Source organism: Bos indicus x Bos taurus, chromosome 1, assembly GCF_003369695.1.
Source record: "Bos indicus x Bos taurus breed Angus x Brahman F1 hybrid chromosome 1, Bos_hybrid_MaternalHap_v2.0, whole genome shotgun sequence".
Lineage (NCBI taxonomy): Eukaryota > Metazoa > Chordata > Mammalia > Artiodactyla > Bovidae > Bos > Bos indicus x Bos taurus.
This window is the reverse complement of record NC_040076.1, coordinates 66836711-66855694: the sequence shown is the minus strand read 5'-3', so window position 1 is coordinate 66855694 and position 18984 is coordinate 66836711. Positions and strand designations below refer to the sequence as shown.

Below are 18984 nucleotides of genomic sequence, written 5' to 3'. Positions count from 1 at the left end.
ATGAACATTTGTTTACAAGGTTCTGTGTGAACATATGTTTTCCGTTTCTCTTGGGCGTATATCTGAGTGGAATTGTTGGGCTATCTGGTGATTCCATATTTAACGATTTGAGGAAACTTGTCATTCTTAATCTTGAAGTCCTAAGGAGGGAAATAAATCTGATTAAAGTATGGATTTGCTCCCCTGAAAAATGTAGCACGTGTACACATTTTTGCAGGTGACTTCAAATATTTGTATTAAAGGATCGATTCTCTGAATCCCATCTGTGGAGCTTTCAACCCTATTTTTAAACTGTCATCTGCCCCAGAAAACACCACTTTGGGGTGACTGCCTATTACCATTACAAGTAAATGGGCAGAATCCTCCTGAAAGAGAAGACTTTGCTTTCAGTTAGATAATGCTTGTGTGAATAAAGCGTAAGCAAAATACAGACATTCAATAAATGCATGTGAAAGGTTCACTATGTTTAGTATAGTAACAAGTATTGTGGGGGGTCATAGAAAAGTTAGTTTTTGAGCAAACTTACTACCACTCCATTATCAAAAAATATTTGAATGTCACTGTAAATGGGAGACTCTTCCATCTGGGGAGACTCTTCCATCTGGGGAGACTGAAGACAGTTCCTGCCCTAAAACAGCCTATAAATATAATTTGGGGGGAAGAACACAGATAAAAAGACTTGAAGGATAATGCATATTCACACCACAGGAGGCACATTACATGCTTTGCGGGTGAGAGGAGAATGAATACGAGTTGTATTGGTCTGTGCTTCTGTGCATAACTTGAAGGTTTGTTATACAGTCCTCACTCTGCACGCAGCCTTGGGTGCCACAGGCCCACTCTTAGAAGACTTGAGCACCTAAGAATTTTAGAATCCTCAGGGTTCCTGGAACCAATCCCCCTCACAAACTGAGGGACAGCTGTAGTGTGAATATGGAAATGAGTGAAAGAAGTCGTTTCTGGTGAGGAGGCCAGAAGTAGAAGTGAGTGGAGAAAAGCCCAAGGCACATAGAGGGCAGAGAGTGGGGAAGAAAGTGAGGAATCAGACTGGTTCTACTTGGAGTGGAACGTGGTAGGGCAGACAGGTGACAAGGACGATTATGTCCTTGGAGACCTGAGAGGAGCAGGGTGAACCAGAACATTGAAGTGAAGAAGAAAATCATAGGTTTCAGTTTTCTCAGAAAAACAGGGTAAGGCACCACACTGAGTGAGGGAGTGGAGAGAGATATTGGGGATTTGACAGTGAAGAAACTTTATCAAGTTGCTGTAGAGGCGAGGGCGATTAGGAGTTCCTTGGTGGCGAATAGCGTGTTTGGGTGCTGGAGAGGGAACGGTAGAAGTGAGCATAAAATCCTGGAACTGATTGATCCCTTTGTTTTGAGAGTGCTTGTGAGTTTGCTCAATAGTTCATTGTACAGAAGTGGAGAAAACAAATGGTTAATTTTAATAAAGTTTTATACACTTAAAAATGAGCTCTGATTTTACAAAACATTTCTTTGGTGTTAGTTTATGTCAAGCACTGTACTAAGCTCTATATGGACGTAATGGTTTACTTTCAAGATTGTGATTTTTTTAAAATTGTGGTTGATTTACAATATATTATTTTCAGGTATATTACATAGTGATTTGATATTTGCATACATAATGAAATGATCACAGTAAGTCTAGTAACCATCTGCCCCATACAAAGTTGTTACGGTATTATTGACCATATTCTTTATGCTGTGTATTATGTCTTCATCATAGCTTGTTTATTGTATAACTGAAGGTGTGTACCTCTTAATGTCTCCTTTACCTTTTTCACCCACCCACACCTTCCTCCCTGTTTGTGCAATGTGTCTGTGAGTTTGTTATTGTTTTGTGTGCTTGTTTGTTTTTTCAGAGTCCACATTAAGTGACATCATATGGTATTTGTCTTTTTTCTGTCTGATTTGGAATAATACCCACTAGATCCATCCATGTTGTTGCAAATAGTAAAATTTCTCTTTTTTTATGACTGAATAAAATTTCATTGTATATATACATACCACAAGGATGTGATATTTGTTGTTTGAAGTAACAGCTTGGAAATTATTAAAACAAACATGAATAAGCAGAGCACAGAAGGTTTGTGGGACAGTGAAAATACTTACTATGATATTATGGTAGTAGATATATGTCATTATACTACTGTTGTTCAAATCCATAGACTACACAACACCAAGAGTAAACCCTAAGATACACCGTGGACATTGGGTGATTACGATGTGCCAGTTTAGGTTCATCTTTGGTGAAAAATGTACCCTTCTGGTGAGTATTGCTGATAAAGGGAGGGGCGTATACGGGAACTTTGTGTACCTTCCTTCTAATTTTCTTTTAAACCTAAAACTACTGTTGAAGAAATGGGTTTAAACAAACATGAAACTACTTATTGTTAACAATTGACTCAAGTGCTGAATGTGAGATGTTACTTCTAAGATCATACATTGGTTGAAGTGTTTCAGTGAAATTAAAAATTGTGGTATTTTGAATTTGAATCTTTCAGAGTAAGATTGTATTTGTTTCCATTGGACTCTCAGTTTAAAATTTTTTCTGATTAATTTTTTTTAATTGAAGTATAGTTGATTTATAATACTATGTTAGTTTCAGGCATATAAGATGATTCACTATTTTTACAGATTATACTACATTAAAAATTATTACAAGATGATGGCTATAATTCTGTGTACTATATGGTATTTCCTCGTTGCTTACCTATTAATATTTTATACATAGTAGTTTATATCTCTTCATCTCCTACCCCTAATCTCATAGTTGGGGCTTTCCAGGTGACGCTAGTGGTAAAGAATCCCCCTGCCAGTGCAGAAGATACAGGTTCTCGAAGAGCTGGACATGACTGAGCACACAGCACAGCAATCTTAAGTTATAGCCAAGTTTATGCCTTGATGAAGTGAAGGATTAAGTATTACTCACTCAGTCATCTCTGACTCTTTGTGACTCCATGGACTGTAGCCCACCAGGCTCCTCTGTCCATGGGATTCTCCAGGCAAGAATACTGGAGTGGGTTGCCATTTCCTTCTCCAGGGTATCTTCCCAACCCAGGAATCAAACCCAGGTTTCCTGCACTGCAGGCAAACTCTTTACCGTCTGAGCTATCAGGGAAGCCCTGGTGAAGTGAAGGATGCCTCCTTTCTAACTTCCTCCAGTCCTGCCCCAGGAAATAGCTCATTCCAGAGCTGAATGCACTTTAGTTCCATTAACAGCTGACACTCATACATAATTAGATTTATTCCTTTTCAGTGAGAGGCACCATACTCTCCATGTCATTGTTCTAATTTTTCTAAAGGGCAGGAGGAGGCAGGGAAACCTGAAGGAAAATGAGAACCTATGTGATCTTAAAAAGGAAAAAATTCTCTTGCTAGAGCACATGTGTAATTCACATGTGGCTACAGTACTTCATATTTGATAATGATTAATATTAGGAAAGACTAGAGATTGCTTCAAGAAAATTAGAGATACTAAGGGAACATTTCATGCAAACATGGGCTCGATAAAACAGAAATGGTATGGACCTAACAGAAGCAGAAGATATTGAGAAGAGGTGGCAAGAATACACAGAAGAACTGTACAAAAAAGATCTTCACGACCCAGATAATCACGATTGTGTGATCACTGACCTAAAGCCAGACATCCTGGAATGTGAAGTCAAGTGGGCCTTTTGCATCATTACGAACAAAGCTAGTGGAGGTGATGGAATTTCAGTTGAGCTATTTCAAATCCTAAAAGATGATGCTGTGAAAGTGCTGCACTCAATATGCCAGCAAATTTGGAAAACTCAGCAGTGGCCACAGGACTGGAAAAGGTCAGTTTTCATTCCAATCCCAAAGAAAGGCAATGCCAAAGAATGCTCAAACTACCGCACAATTGCACTCATCTCACATGCTAGTAAAGTAATGCTCAAAATTCTCCAAGCCAGGCTTCAGCAATACGTGAACCGTGAACTTCCTGATGTTCAAGCTGGTTTTAGAAAAGGCAGAGGAACCAGAGATCAAATTGCCAACATCCACTGGATCATTGAAAAAGCAAGAGAGTTCCAGAAAAACATTTATTTCTGCTTTATTGACTATGCCAAAGCCTTTGACTGTGTATATCACAATAAATTGTAGAAAATTATTAGAGATGAGAATACCAGAGCACCTGACCTGCCTCTTGAGAAACCTATATGCAGGTCAGGAAGCAAGAGTTAGAACTGGACATGGAACAACAGACTGGTTCCAAATAGGAAAAGGAGTATGTCAAGGCTATATATTGTCACCCTACTTATTTGACTTATATGCAGAGTACATCATGAGAAACGCTGGGCCAGAGGAAGCACCAGCTGGAATCAAGATTGCCGGGAGAAATATCAATAACCTCAGATATGCAGATGATACCACCCTTATGGCGGAAAGTGAAGAGGAACTAAAGAGCCTCTTGATGAAAGTGAAAGAGGAGAGTGAAACAGTTGGCTTAAAGCTCAACATTCAGAAAACTAAGATCATGGCATCTGGTCCCATCACTTCATGGGAAACAGATGGGGAAACAGTGGAAACAGTGTCAGACTATTTTTTTGGGCTCCAGAATCACTGCAGATGGTGATTGCAGCCATGAAATTAAAAGATGCTTACTCCTTGGAAGGAAAGTTATGACTAACCTAGATAGCATATTGGAAAGCAGAGATACTACTTTGCCAATTAGGGTCTGTCTAGTAAGGCTATGGTTTTTCCAGTGGTCATGTATGGATGTGAGAGTTGGACTGTGAAGAAAGCTGAGTGCAGAAGAATTGATGCTTTTGAACTGTGGTGCTGGAGAAGACTCTTGAGAGTCCCTTGGACTGCAAGGAGATTCAACCAGTCCATCCTAAAGGAGACCAGTCCTGGGTGTTCATTGGAAGGACTGAGCTGAGGCTGAAACTCCAATCCTTTGGCCACCTCATGCAAAGCGTTGACTCATTGGAAAAGACCCTGATGCTGGGAAGGATTGGGGCAGGAAGAGAAGAGGATGACAGAGGATGAGATGGCTGGATGGCATCACCGACTTGATGCACATGAGTTTGGGTGAACTTTGGGAGTTAGTGATGGACAGGGAGACCTGGCGTGCTGTGGTTCATGGGGTTGCAAAGAGTCGGACACAACTGAACAACTGAACTGAACTGAAATGAACTGAACTGAATATTAGGAAAGCAAAACTGTTTAGATTTTTAAAATTGTGACAAAAAACAAATAACAGAATTTATCATCTAACCGTTTTTAATTTAGGGATTTGATTTAGGTCATACCTCAGTGGTCTGGTGGTTTTCCCTACTTTCTGCAATTTAAGTCTGAATTTGACAATAAGGATTTCATGATCTGAGCCACAGTCAGATCTTGTTTTTGCTGATTGTATAGAGCTTCTCCATCTTTGGCTGCAAAGAATATAATCAGTCTGATTTCGGTGTTGACCATCTGGTGATGTCCATGTGTAGAGTCTTCTCTTGTGTTGTTGGAAGAGGATGTTTGCTATGACCAGTGCATTCTCTTGGCAGAACTCTATTAACCTTTGCTCTGCTTCATTCTGTACTCCAAGGCCAAATTGGCCTGTTACTCCAGGTGTTTCTTGACCTCTTACTTTTGCATTCCAGTCCCCTATAATGAAAAGGACATCTTTTTTGGGTATTAGTTCCAGAAGGTCTTGTAGGTCTTCATAGAACCATTCAGCTTCAGCATTACTGGTTGGAACATGGACTTGGATTACTGTGATATTGAATGGTTTGCCTTGGAAACAGAGATCATTCTGTCATTTTTGAGACTGCATCCAAGTAGTGCATTTCGTACTCTTTTGTTGACTATGATGGCTACTCCATTTATTCTAAGGGGCTCTTGCCCACAGTAGTAGATATGATGGTCATCTGAGTTAAAATCACCCATTCCAGTCCATTTTAGTTCGCTGATTCCTAAAATGTCAATGTTCACTCTTTTCATCTCCTGTTTGACCACTTCCAATTTGCCTTGATTCATGGATCTAACATTCCAGGTTCCTATGCAGTATTGCTCTTTACAGCATCGGACCTTGCTTCCATCACCAGTCACATCCACAACTGGGTGTTGTTTTTGGTTTAACTCCCATCATTTCTCCACTGATCTCCAGTAGCATACTGGGCCCCTACCGACCTGGGGAGTTCATCTTTCAGTGTCCTATCTTTCTGCCTTTTCATACTGTTCATGGGGTTCTCAAGGCAAGAATACTGAATTGGTTTGCCATTCCCTTCTCCAGTGGACCACATTTTGTCAGACCTCTCCACCATGACCTGTCTTGGGTGGACATACATGGCATGGCTCATAGTTTCAATGAGTTAGACAAGGCTGTGGTCCATGTGATCAGATTGGTTAGTTTTCTGTGGTTGTGGTTTTTAGTCTGTTTGCCCTCTAATAGAGGAGGATAAGAGGCTTATGAAAGCTTCCTGATGGGATAGACTGACTGAGGGGGATACTGGATCTTGTTCAGTAAATCCTTACTGAATGGGGGGCCATGCTCAGTAAATCTTTAATCCAATTTTCTGTTGATGGGTGGAGCTGTGTTCCCTCCCTACTGTTTACCTGGGACCAAACTATGGTGGAGGTAATGAAGATAATGGTGACCTCCTGCAGAAGATCCCATGCATGTACTGCTACAGTCTGTGCCCCCAACCCTGCAGCAGGCCACTACTGACCCACGCCTTTGCCGGAGACTCCCGGACACCCACAGGCAAGTCCGGGTCAGTCTCCTGTGGGGTCACTGTTCCTTTCTCCTGGGTCCTGGTGCACAAAGTTCTTTTGTGCCCTCCAAGAGTCTATTTCCCAGTCCTGTATAAGTTCTGGCAGGTCTATGGTGGGGTTAATGGTGACCTCCTCCAAGCAGACTTATGCCAAACCCACACCCAGAGCCCCTGTCCCTGCGGCAGACCATTGCCGACCCATACCTCTACAGGAGATGCTCAAACACAGTTCTGTCTCAGTCTCTGTGGGGTCCCTGGGTCCTGGTGCTCAGAAAGTTTGTTTGAGCCCTCTGAGTGTCTCTGGCAGGAATGGGGTTTGATTCTAAACGCAAATTTGCCCCTCCTACTGTCTGGCTGGGGCTTCTCTGCCGGGGTCCAGCCCCAGCAGGATCCAAGGGTACCCTCAGGATGGATGGCGTCGGCGAGAGAGATGACATGGGTCTTATAATGGACTGGAACCTGATGGTCCGGGGTCGAATGATAAAAGAATAAAGGAGAAAGAATAAAGAAGAGAGAAAGAGGCTGATATTCCTTGGTTTACACAGAAAGCCAGTAAAGCCCCTGACACGGGACTTGCTCTGTTCACGGAGGCCTCAGGCACCCTCTTGATGGAGCAAAGATGCAGAGCACCTTCTCAATTGGGTCTTAGAAGCCTGGGCAAAAAGGTGAACTCAGAGAGCCTCTGTGCTCCAGGGAATCAGCCTGAAAAAAAAGGAGAGTGACAGAGAAAGAAAGACGAGAGAGAGAAAGACACAGAGACCAGAGCTCTGGTGAAGTGGAATCCATAGCTTTATTTTCAAAAGGGGCTTTTATACCCTGAGTTTCACATTTGCAGAGTCATGCAGACTCAGCTCAACATTACTCAGCTCAATTTTATCTTTATCGAAACCAGGACATTTTTTGCATAGCTATTCATAAACAAAGGTCTTATATACATTATCTTCTGGCGCTGTGGGCTGTTAACATTTTGTAACTCTTTCTTGATAAAGGTTGGTCAACCAGAAAACTTGCTTTCCCTTTATCTTTCCAATCTGCAGTCCCCCTCAGGAAACCCAGCTACATTCTTATGGAGCAAAGGGGCAGTGAGTTACGACAAAGAAAGAACTTATTAACTCAAGGGTCTTATGTTGCTAATGCCAAGGCTACTGCTTGTTTTTCTTGCATACCAACTATACCAGCTAATGCAGTCCCAGACGCACATTGGGTAAAGGGCAAGGAAACTTGGTAGCAAACATTGGCTCAACAATGCAGTATTATTCTAATAAAGCTTTTTTATCGCTCGAAGGTTATGCTTGGGGTGTTGTGAACAATCATGTGCGTTAGTTGCAAGAGTATGGATAAACCTGCCAAGCAAGCTAAAATGGTGACAGAGGGGTTAGAATTGAAATACTCCTTTCAAGCCCAGGAGACTTATTAACTAGAGCCCTAAGTTGATTTTCTTCAGAGAAAGGTGGTCGGGGATAGCCCCCTGTTAATGTCAGAAGAGTTGGTGAAAGGCATAATATAGTAAACAGTAGACAGACAGATTTTGGTTTTGGGGTAGATGCTCGAGCAGGTCCAGGGAATCCCTTGAGTCCTGGTCCGCCTTTGCCTGTCAGGTCTTCTCTACATGACCTTTGTCATAGGTGGGATCTCCCGTGGTGGCTCCCAGCACTTCTCCTTTGCCCTTGGCTGTGGGGTATCTCCTCACAGCCGCTTCAGTGCCTACCATCTTACTGGGGTTTCTGTGACCTTGGACGTGGGGTATCTCTACACAGCCCGTCCAGTGAAGTGCAGCCGCCGCTCCTGACCTTGGACATGGGGTATCTCCTCTGAGCTGCTCCAGCGATGAGATGCAGAGTTCCAAAAAAGAGCAAGGAGAGATAAAAAAGCCTCTTCAGTGATCAGTGCAAAGAAATAGAGGAAAACAAAGAATGGGAAAGACTAGAGATCTCTTCAAGAAAATTAGAGATACCAAGGGAACATTTCATGCACAGATGGGCACAATAAAGGACAGAAATGGTATGGACTTAACAGAAACAGAAGATATTAAGAAGAGGTGGCAAGAATACACAGAAGAACTATATAAAAAAGATCTTCATGACCCAGATAATCACGATGGTGTGGTCACTCACCTAGAGCCAGACATCTGGAGTATGAAGTCAAGTGGGCCTTAGGAAGCATCACTATGAAAAAAACTAGTGGAGGTGATGGAATTCCAGTTGAGCTATTTCAAATCCTGAAAGATGATGCTGTGAAAGTGCTGCAGTCAATATGCCAGCAAATTTGGAAAACTCAGCAGTGGTCACAGGATTGGAAAAGGTCAGTTTTCATTCCAGTCTCAAAGAAAGACAATGCCAAAGAATGCTCAAACTACCGCACAGTTGCACTCATCTCACACGCTAGTAAAGTAATGCTCAAAATTCTCCAAACCAGGCTTCAACAGTACGTGAACCGTGAACTTCCAGATGTTCAAGCTGGTTTTAGAAAAGGCAGAGGAACCAGAGATCAAATTGCCAACATCTGCTGAATCTTTGAAAAAATCAAGAGAGTTCCAGAAAAACATCTGCGTTATTGACTATAACAAAGCCTTTTCCTGTGTAGATCACAATAAACTGTGGAAAATTCTGAAAGAGATGGGAATACCAGACCACCTGACCTGCCTCTTGAGAAATCTGTATTCAGGTCAAGAAGCAACAGTTAGAACTGGACATGGAACAACAGACTGGTTCCAAATAGGAAAAGGAGTCCGTCAAGGCTGTATATTGTCACCGTGCTTATTTAACTTACATGCAGAGTACATCATGAGAAATGCTGGGCTGGAGGAAGTACAAGCTAGAATCAAGAATGCTGGGAGAAATATCAATAACCTCAGATATGCAGATGACACCACCCTTATGGCAGAAAGTGAAGAGGAACTAAAGAGCCTCTTGATGAAAGTGAAAGAGGAGAGTGAAACAGTTGACTTAAAGCTCAGCATTCAGAAAACTAAGATCATGGCATCTGGTCCCATCACTTCATGGCAAATAGATGGAGAAACAGCAGAAATAGTGGCAGACTTTATTTTGGGGGGCTCCAAAATCACTGCAGATGGTGACTGCAGCCATGAAATGAAAAGACACTTACTCCTTTGAAGAAAAGTTATGACCGACCTAGACAGCATATTAAAAAGCAGAGACATTACTTTGCCAACAAAGGTCCATCTAGGCAAGGCTATATTTTTTCCAGTAGTCATGTATGGATGTGAAAATTGGACTATAAAGAAAGCTGAGCGCAATAGAATTGATGTTTTTGAACTGTGGTGTAGAAGACTCTTGAGAGTCCCTTGGACTGCAAGGAGATCCAACCAGTCCATCCTAAAGGAGATCAGTCCTGGGTGTTCATTAGAAGGACGGATGTTGAAGCTGAAACTCCAATACTTTGGCCACCTGATGCGAAGAGCTGACTCATTTGAAAAGACCCTGATGCTGGGAAAGATTGAAGTCAAGAGAAGGGGACAACAGAGGATGACATGGTTGGATGGCATCACTGAGTCAATGGACATGAGTTCAAGTAAACTCCAGGAGTTGGTGATGGACATTGAGGCCTGGCATGCTGCAGTCCATGGGGTCGCTAAGAGTGGAACATGACTGAACAACTGAACTGAACTAAACTGAACTGAACCATTTTTAAAAGTACTGTTCATAGTAAGTATATTCACATTAATTTGAAACAGATCTCCAGATCCTTTCATTTTGCAAATCTGAAACTTTGTACCCAGGAAACAACTCCCCTTGTTCCTCTCTCCTCAGCCCAGGTAATTGCCATTCTACTTTCTGTTTGAATTGGGCTGTTAGATACGTCATATAAGTGGAATAATACCATGTTTGTCTTTCTGTGACTGGCTAAGTACTTGCATAATTCTATTAGAGTTTTTCTGACCTGGTCTAAATGTTCATTATTTTTTACCCTGATATATACCATTCTAGCAGAGAAGGCAATGGCACCCCACTCCAGTACTCTTGCCTGGAGAATCCCATGGACGGAGGAGCCTGGTAGGTTGCAGTCCATGGGGTCACGAAGAGTCAGACACGACTGAGTGACTTCACTTTCACTTTTCGCTTTCATGCATTGGAGAAGTAAATGGCAACCCACTCCAGTGTTCTTGCCTGGAGAATCCCAGGGATGGGGGAGCCTGGTGGGCTGCCTTCTATGGGATCACACAGAGTCGGACAAGACTGACGCGACTTAGCAGCAGCAGCAGCATACCATTCCAGATGATAGATGAATTGTGTGTATATACAGTAGTCATCAGATTGATGAAGCCATCATGGACTTACATAGTATATATTTAGAAATAAATTAGCTCACAATACTAGGACCCAATTCTTTGTTCTTACTGTATCACTATGGTGAGTCTCTGTATTATAACTTGAGGTTTACCCTTATATCACCCTCTGAAATTTTTAAAATGTGGAACTATTAACTTCAAAATTCATAGTTATTAAAATTATACCTGACATGAGAGGTGAGCTAATTTCAATTTCAGGATCTTTTTCTATGTTGTGTGTGCTAAGTCACTTTAGTCGTGTCTGACTCTTTGCCACCCTGTGGACTGTAGCCCACCAGGCTCCTCTGTCTAGGTAAGAATACTGGCGTGGGTTGCCATGCCCTCCTCCAGGGGCTCTTCCTAACCCAGGGGTCAAACCCACATCTCTTATGTCTACCTGCACCAGCAGGTGGGTTCTTTACCACTAGCACCACTTTCTGTCAATTAATATTGACAGAAGCGTATTCTGGAAACTTGGTAAATTTTCCATATTCTTGTCTTAAATTTTAAATTTCAAATACAAATCCAAGCCAAATACTAATTGACTGAAGCCAGATTGCTAGCAGATTCAGAGAAATTAGGTTTCAACTGATATTATACTTTGCATTAATTAAAAAAAAAATTAACTGAAAACAAAGTAAATTGCTTTTTGATGGTGTTTAACTATCTCCAAAGAATTGTTACCAAAGCTGTAATAAATTGTCCAAATAACATGCTACATTTAGAGAGAGAAAAGACTACTGTGTGATACGTAGATCACTAATCTGTTTTTTCAGCAGTTTCTAAGTCATCTGATTAGAAATTGCTGCTTGCTGCAAGTTTAGACCTAAATACACTTATCCTTTAAAGGCTGTTGAGGTTGCTTCAGAATTTTTATAGCTCTTTGCAGACATCTCTTTCATGGAATGACTGGGTGCATCCCTAGGCTATTTAACTAATACAATGCAGATTGCATTCTTCTTTAAAGAAATTATAACACTTAAATTTGTTAATTTAACAGCCCAGTTCATTGTTGATTAAACTATCAGAAACCAAATTAGTTTTATTTCACAAGCAGCTGATTGTTTTATATCACTGATAGGCTTGAAATTCTGTAAATATGCTGATTTCCTGTTATGGTGAACAGTCTACTGATCTATTCTGCATATGCTGTATGGCACTTTTCATTCATTTAGCAAATGTTTGAACATTTAATATATTCCAATCACTGGGCCTGGTACTTTCTCAGCAAATTTTAGTTTTTAGGATCTCTTTTAAATAACCTCCGAGATGTTTGGAGTTTTTTCTTATGAGATCATTAGATACGTTTTTAAAAAAGTTAATGTTATGTTAGAGGGAAAAGTATTTATTTACTTATTTAAAACTCTTCTGTCCAAACATTACTCATGTATTACTAATGTTTCTAAGACTGCTTTCAGTTCAGTTCAGTTGCTCAGGTATGTCCGACTGTTTGCAACCCCATGGACCGCAGCACGCCAGGCCTCACTGTCCATCACCAACTCCCGGAGCTTACTCAAACTCATGCCCCTTGAGTCAGTGATGCCATCCAACCATCTCATCTTCTGTTGTCCCCTTTTCCTCCCACCTTCAATCTTTCCCAGCATCAGGATCTTTTCTAACGAGTCAGTTCTTCGCGTCAGCTGGCCAAAGTATTGGAGTTTCAGCTTCAGCATCAGTCCTTCCAATGAATAATCAGGACTGATTTCCTTTAGGATTGACTGGTTGGATCTCCTTGCTATCCAAGGGGATGTACTTAGTTGTAAAAATATGAGGACTGTTTTGAGAACATTCAAAGCCATGTGATCTATTGGCTCTGATTTAAGATAAGCAGAGTAAATAAATCCTCATCCCCAAAGGGCTGATACTTCTATTTTTCTCTGTCGTTTAAAGTTCTGGAAGCAAGATGTTCAAAGCTTGAGATTTTACAACCTTAAAGCTGAAAGAATGTTACAGTGGGTCACACTAGCCATGATTCATTCAGCCTGTTACAGAGCACTCTAGGGAGAATACGGTTGTCCTTGAAAATCACAGCCTCAGAAGGCAAGGTGCTATACCGGTTATGAACTAATAACAGAGCCCTGACTACAAGTTAGTTTTATGTGAAAGGATTCGGAAGGTAGAATTTTGCTGGCTTTGGTCCAGGGGCACAAAGATGGACATTCTTTGCATACTGTCAGCTGGTGTGCACTGTTTCCCTGGCCTTTGTTTTATCTCTCAAGATGGTAACCACGATACCCGTTTTCCAGGCAGCATGTAGGAGAGGAGGATGAGGTGGGGAAGGGCTGATTCAGCAACTTCCAGATATATCTCTGGTCACTCACATCTGCAAAGGAGTCTAGGAAATGTAATTTTTCGGCTACTCTCCTTGCCCAAAGTTCTGTTAGCAAGGAAGAAGGGAACAAATACTGGATAAGGTAGGCAACTAGCAGTCTCTACTACAGGATTAACTACTCCCCCCAACACACATGCATACAAATGAGAACATCCCTCTGTCCCCAACAGCACACATGTATCTGTTACCTGTGAATCCATCTGAAGTTTCCCTTCACCAACTTTCTTTAGGTTATACTGTCTTTATGAGTTTTTAGTGCTAGTGTAAGTCCTATGGTTTTAATTCTTTGGAAGCAGGATTATGTGATAGAAAGAGCACCAGACTTGTAACTGGAGAACCTGACCTGTAGTGCTCTCAGCACTGGTGTTTTGACCTTTGACATCTGAACTTTCCTTATCATTTGGATAATGGAAATGAAATACCCTCTGTAGCTGTGTTTTACAGGCTTCTTAAAGGATCCAGTGAGCACTTTTCTTTTAATGTCTGTAAAAATTTGTGGCAAATAGTAAAGCCTTACACAAGTAAATATCTGGTATCCAGGTGTCACAGTGGTAAAGAATCCACCTGCCAATGTAGGAGACGCAAGAGACATGGGTTCAGTCCCTGGGTCAGGAAGATCCCTTGGAGGAGGAAATAGCAACCCACTCCAGTATTCTTGCTGGGGAAATCCCATGGACAGAGGAACCTGGTGGACCACAGTCCATGGGTCACAAAAGAGTCAGACATGACTAAGCACGCACACACCCATTGTTACAATGATGATGATGATGATGTTCAAAACCAAACTCTCATCTTCCCAACAGAAGATGTTGCTTCTGACTTTTCTCTCATGGCAAGTCAGAAAGTCTGGAAAACTGTCTTCCTCATAGCTGCATCTGCCTTCCACCCCACACTCTGTGGTAGTAGTAGTCTTTAATGTTATTCTCCTAGTATTTCTCCATGTCTTCCATCTCTACCTTTCTCACTGCCACCCCTTGTTGTTCAGGGCCTTATTACCACACTTCTCGCTTGGCTGTTGCAATAGCTCTCTGAGTCAACTCTGGTCCCTACAGCTCTACATATTTCCATAGAGCCCTTGTTTTTATTGTTAATGAACAGAATGTACCAGGGGCCTGTACCATGGGAGAAATATCTAGTAAATTATTTTTCTATTTTTGAGACATTAGATTGTTTATATTTTCAGTTTTTTAATTATGGTAATAGATGTTTTATGCAAATGTGTATGTTTTATTTCACTGATAGGCCTGATGGTCATATACATGTTCATAATTCACATATATATGAATATGTATATGGCTTATAATTACCTATTTTATTAAAAGCAAATTTCTCAAACATGAGTTGTTAAGTTAATAGGTGGTTCTTTGGGACTTCTACTTCATTTTCCCAGTTTTTTTCCAAAAGGTAGTTCTAATTTATATGACACAAACAACAGGTACTATCATGAATGTATTGTAGCTTTTCAGGGTCTAGCAAAACTTTAAAAATATATAATTGAAACTGTGGCTTGTCTATTTTCATACACAAGGAATCCAGGCACTCCCAGTCCAGGAAGATTTGGTACAATGCAGTGTAGGTAACCCTGTACTTTTATAGGCTATACATTTATAAGTCAGCATTTTTTAAAAAAAATTCCTGGTTACAGCCTGTTTTCCTTAACAGGCTTTTCAGTACATAAAGGTCACTTAAAGATAAACCTGGGGCTTCTTTTACATAGAGACCTAAGAGGGTAAGTGTATTAACAGATCAGGTAACTGGAAATAGAGGGTTTCACTGATTGTACTAGAGAATCAAAAATACATGTTTTACGGATCTGAGTATGAATCATTTTTTAACTTTCCCCCCACCAGACTTTCATCTTAAGATATCTTTAAAGAGAAACTTACTTGTTCTTTTATTTAATGCATGTCAATCTTTACTGGGATTAACATTCTGTGATTGAAATTTATGGACGTCCTCAGTAAATCAGTGTTAGGTTGTGCATATTCGCCTGTACAGATTATACATGCAGTCAGAATCAAGGGTTACCACCGATATCCACCCTAGCATATCTTTTATCTTTATAAATCTTTCAATAAAATAATCCCCTCTCCCTACCTGCCCCTCCCCCCCAATCAACTGCTGTATGAGTTCAGTAGTCTTTTTGGCATAAACCTGTGCTATATCAAGTAGAATTGTTGCTGACTCCAGCCACTCTAGTTGTGCAAGAGTAATTCCCATCAATATTTCTTACATAATTCTCTAGGAAATAATATTTTCAAAAAATTGCATCTTTTAAAATGTGTGTCATACTTGGAAAGCCTTTAAAAAATTTTTTTGACGTTGAAAATTGTAAATATTTTCCAACATCTACAATTTAATATTTAAGAAAATTCACTGAATAATTATGGCTTTTGGGGCCCAAATATTTATGTAAACAGTTAGAAGTACAGTGTAAATGCAGTACAATTACACCAAAAGATTTGCCATAGTAGAAACAATAGTAGCTGTTTATACTTCGTATTTTCTTAAATAACTTTTTAGTTGTCTATATAGTTCTCTTATTTCTCTCCCTAGGTAAACATGTCAAACCTTTTACACCAGAGAAAGCAAAAGAAATCATAATGTGTTTACAACAACCTGCAGTCTTCTGTAACATGGTTTTTGATTGGCCGGCACAACACTGGACTGCGAAACATCTTTCTGAGGTCCTTCATGGCAAGCAGATACGATTTAGGATGGGAACGAAAAGCACGGACACAGGTAGGACTACCAGGAATCGTCATCATAATGTCTCTTCATAACGTTCCCATATCTCAGCCATGGTTTCTTTATCTCTGGAGAATCCTTTTATTTCTAACCCTCTTTTTGACCATTTGCAGATGGGGAAACTTTATTAGAAGTTTTCAAAGGAAAATTTAAGACTTTTTTTAGGCTAAATAACCTGTAATTTATAACCCCATGTAAAATATATTTGTTCATATTATCATAGTTCATTGATCATGGTAGACACTTAATAAATATTTGTTAATTGTGCTATTACTTACCTGACTGAAAGAGACCAATACTAATCTGACAGTCCCCTCCATTTTTGTCTCATGTAGAATGTGTCCTTTTATTTGTAACTTCAGTCACTATTTATAGTGCTTAGTCTTGGTGTAATTTTATCTCTCTGCTTTATCAGCCGTCTGACCTCTGTTGTGTTGTATAAATGTGAAACATATGTGAAGCTGTTTTTTTCATCCTCTTAAGCAACTAGATTTTGCCAGCTCCCCTTTTTTCCCTGAAGACTTGTAACTGATTCTTTTTGCCTTACAGTCAGAGAAAGCAATTACCATTACTCTGAAAATAGTTAATTTAAAGGAAAAAAAAAAAAAACAGTTCAGGTTAGAAATGTTCCTAATCTAAAGAAGTCCATGATCATGGTCTGGCTTCAGAATATGTGTGTATCTTCTATTTAAATATGGACAGATTTGATGGTCTAGAAATTCATAATGTTTTAAGCATTGCTGTGAAGTGGCTCTGTGAAGATATTAAGGATATTAAGGATATCTATTAATAACCCCAAAGGAACTAAAAAATGCTCAGTTTCTCTTCCAGCTTCTCTAAGCTTCTTTCTCTCATGTATATCTGGGTTTTTGGTTTCTAGGACCCCTTTATACTTCAGTGACAGGTAGAGCAGTATTAACATAAACTCTTTGGCTCCTCATTGTGGTTCGTTGTATTTTTAAATTAAATGCTAGACCAGCAGCAGCCATGTGAAAATCAGCCTGTGCTCTTGTTTTCTTGATTTTAGTCACATAAATCTTGCACTCACTGAAGTTTCTGTTAAAAAGTAATTTGAAGAAAAATAGAAATTTTAATTTTTTTCACCTCCTGGTTAGACTCCAAATACTACTACTAATATCTATTGACAACTATTGTGTCAGACACTGTTCTGAGTGCTTTATACATATTAACTCTCTTAATCTTCTTCAAGCCCACTTAGAGTGGAACTATTATTATTCTGTTTTACAGAAGAACTAAAAGTAATTTGACATTTTAAACTTAGTACTCATGCAGAAAAGAAAAAGGGAAGCAGAAAGTCTCGTAGAAAGATAATCTGTTCTTTGGACAAAATTCATGTAAAATCCACCACTTAAAAGTACACAATTCAGTGCTTTTAGCATCTTCATAATTTTGTGCAATCACCACCACTATCTAATTCCGGAACATTTTCATCACACTGCAGAGAAATCTGGTTCCCACTGGTGGTCACTCTTCATTCACACCCTTCTCCACCCCTGGCAACCACTAATCTACTTTCCTGTTTTTATAGATTTGCCTGTTCTGGACATATAAAAATGGAATTGTTTGGTTGTGGCCTTTTGTGTCTAGCTTTTTTTCATGTAGCATGTTTTTAAAATTTACCCATGTTGTAGCATGTATTTGTATTTTCTTTTTATTGCTGAATAATGGGCTAGAGGAAGCACAAGCTGGAATCAAGATTGCCGGGAGAAATATCAATAACCTCAGATATGCAGACGACACCACCCTTATGGCAGAAAGTGAAGAACTAAAGAGCCTCTTGATGAAAGTGAAAGAGGAGAGTGAAAAAGTTGGCTTAAAGCTCAACGTTCAGAAAACTAAGATCATGGCAACCAGTCCCATCACTTCATGGCAGATAGATCGGGAAACAGTGGCTGACTTTATTTTTCTGGGCTCCAAAATCACTGCAGATGGTGACTGCAGCCATGAAATTAAAAGACGCTTACTCCTTGGAAGGAAAGTTATGACCAACCTAGACAGCATATTAAAAAGCAGAGACATTACTTTGCCAACAAAAGTCTGTCTACTCAGAGCTATGGTTTTCCCAGTAGTCATGTATAGATGTGAGAGTTGGACTATAAAAAAAGCTGAGCACAGAAGAATTGATGCTTTTGAACTGTGGTGTTGGAGAAGACTCTTGAGAGTCCCTTGGACTGCAAGGAGATCCAACCAGTCCATCCTAAAGGAGATCAGTCCTGGGTGTTCATTGGAAGGACTGATGTTGAAGCTGAAACTCCAAAACTTTGGCCACCTGATGTGAAGAACTGACTCTTTTGAAAAGACCCTGATGCTGGGAAAGATTGAGGGCAAGAGGAGAAGGGGATGACAGAGGATGAGATAGTTGGATGGCATCATTGACTCGATGGACATGGCTTTGGATGGACTCTGGGAGTTGGTGATGGACAGGGAGGCCTGGCATGCTGCGGTTCATGGGGTTGCAAAGAGGCAGACACAACTGAGCGACTGAACTGAACTGAACATTCCTTTATGGATAAACAGTGTCGGTCCGTTCATCAATTGATGGATGTTTGGGTTATTTCCACTTTTTCACTGTTACGAATAATGCTACTATGAACATTTATGTACAAGTTTTTGTGTGGACATATGTTTTCCCTTCTCTTGTGTTAAACCTAGAAGTGTAACTGCCCAGTCATACAGCAACTATGTTTAACTTTTGAGGAACTGCCAAACTGTTTTCCAAAACAGCTGAACCATTTTACATTCCCACCCCAGTGTGTGAATGGTCTAGTTTCTCTCCATCCTTGCCAATACTTATTTCATTTTTCATTCTGGCTATCTAGAGTGTGTAAAGTTTTATCTCATTAT

General features: G+C 40.3%; 1 protein-coding gene across 1 annotated transcript in view; it reads left to right on the top strand.

Annotated features, from left to right (window-relative positions):
- HSPBAP1 (HSPB1 associated protein 1) overlaps window positions 1-18984 on the top strand; it is a 56389-nt gene that overhangs the window by 3446 nt on the left and 33959 nt on the right. The window contains exon 2 of the mRNA XM_027535408.1: window positions 15928-16113. Coding sequence (XP_027391209.1) covers window positions 15928-16113 — 186 coding nt within the window. The remainder of the gene's footprint in view (window positions 1-15927; window positions 16114-18984) is intronic.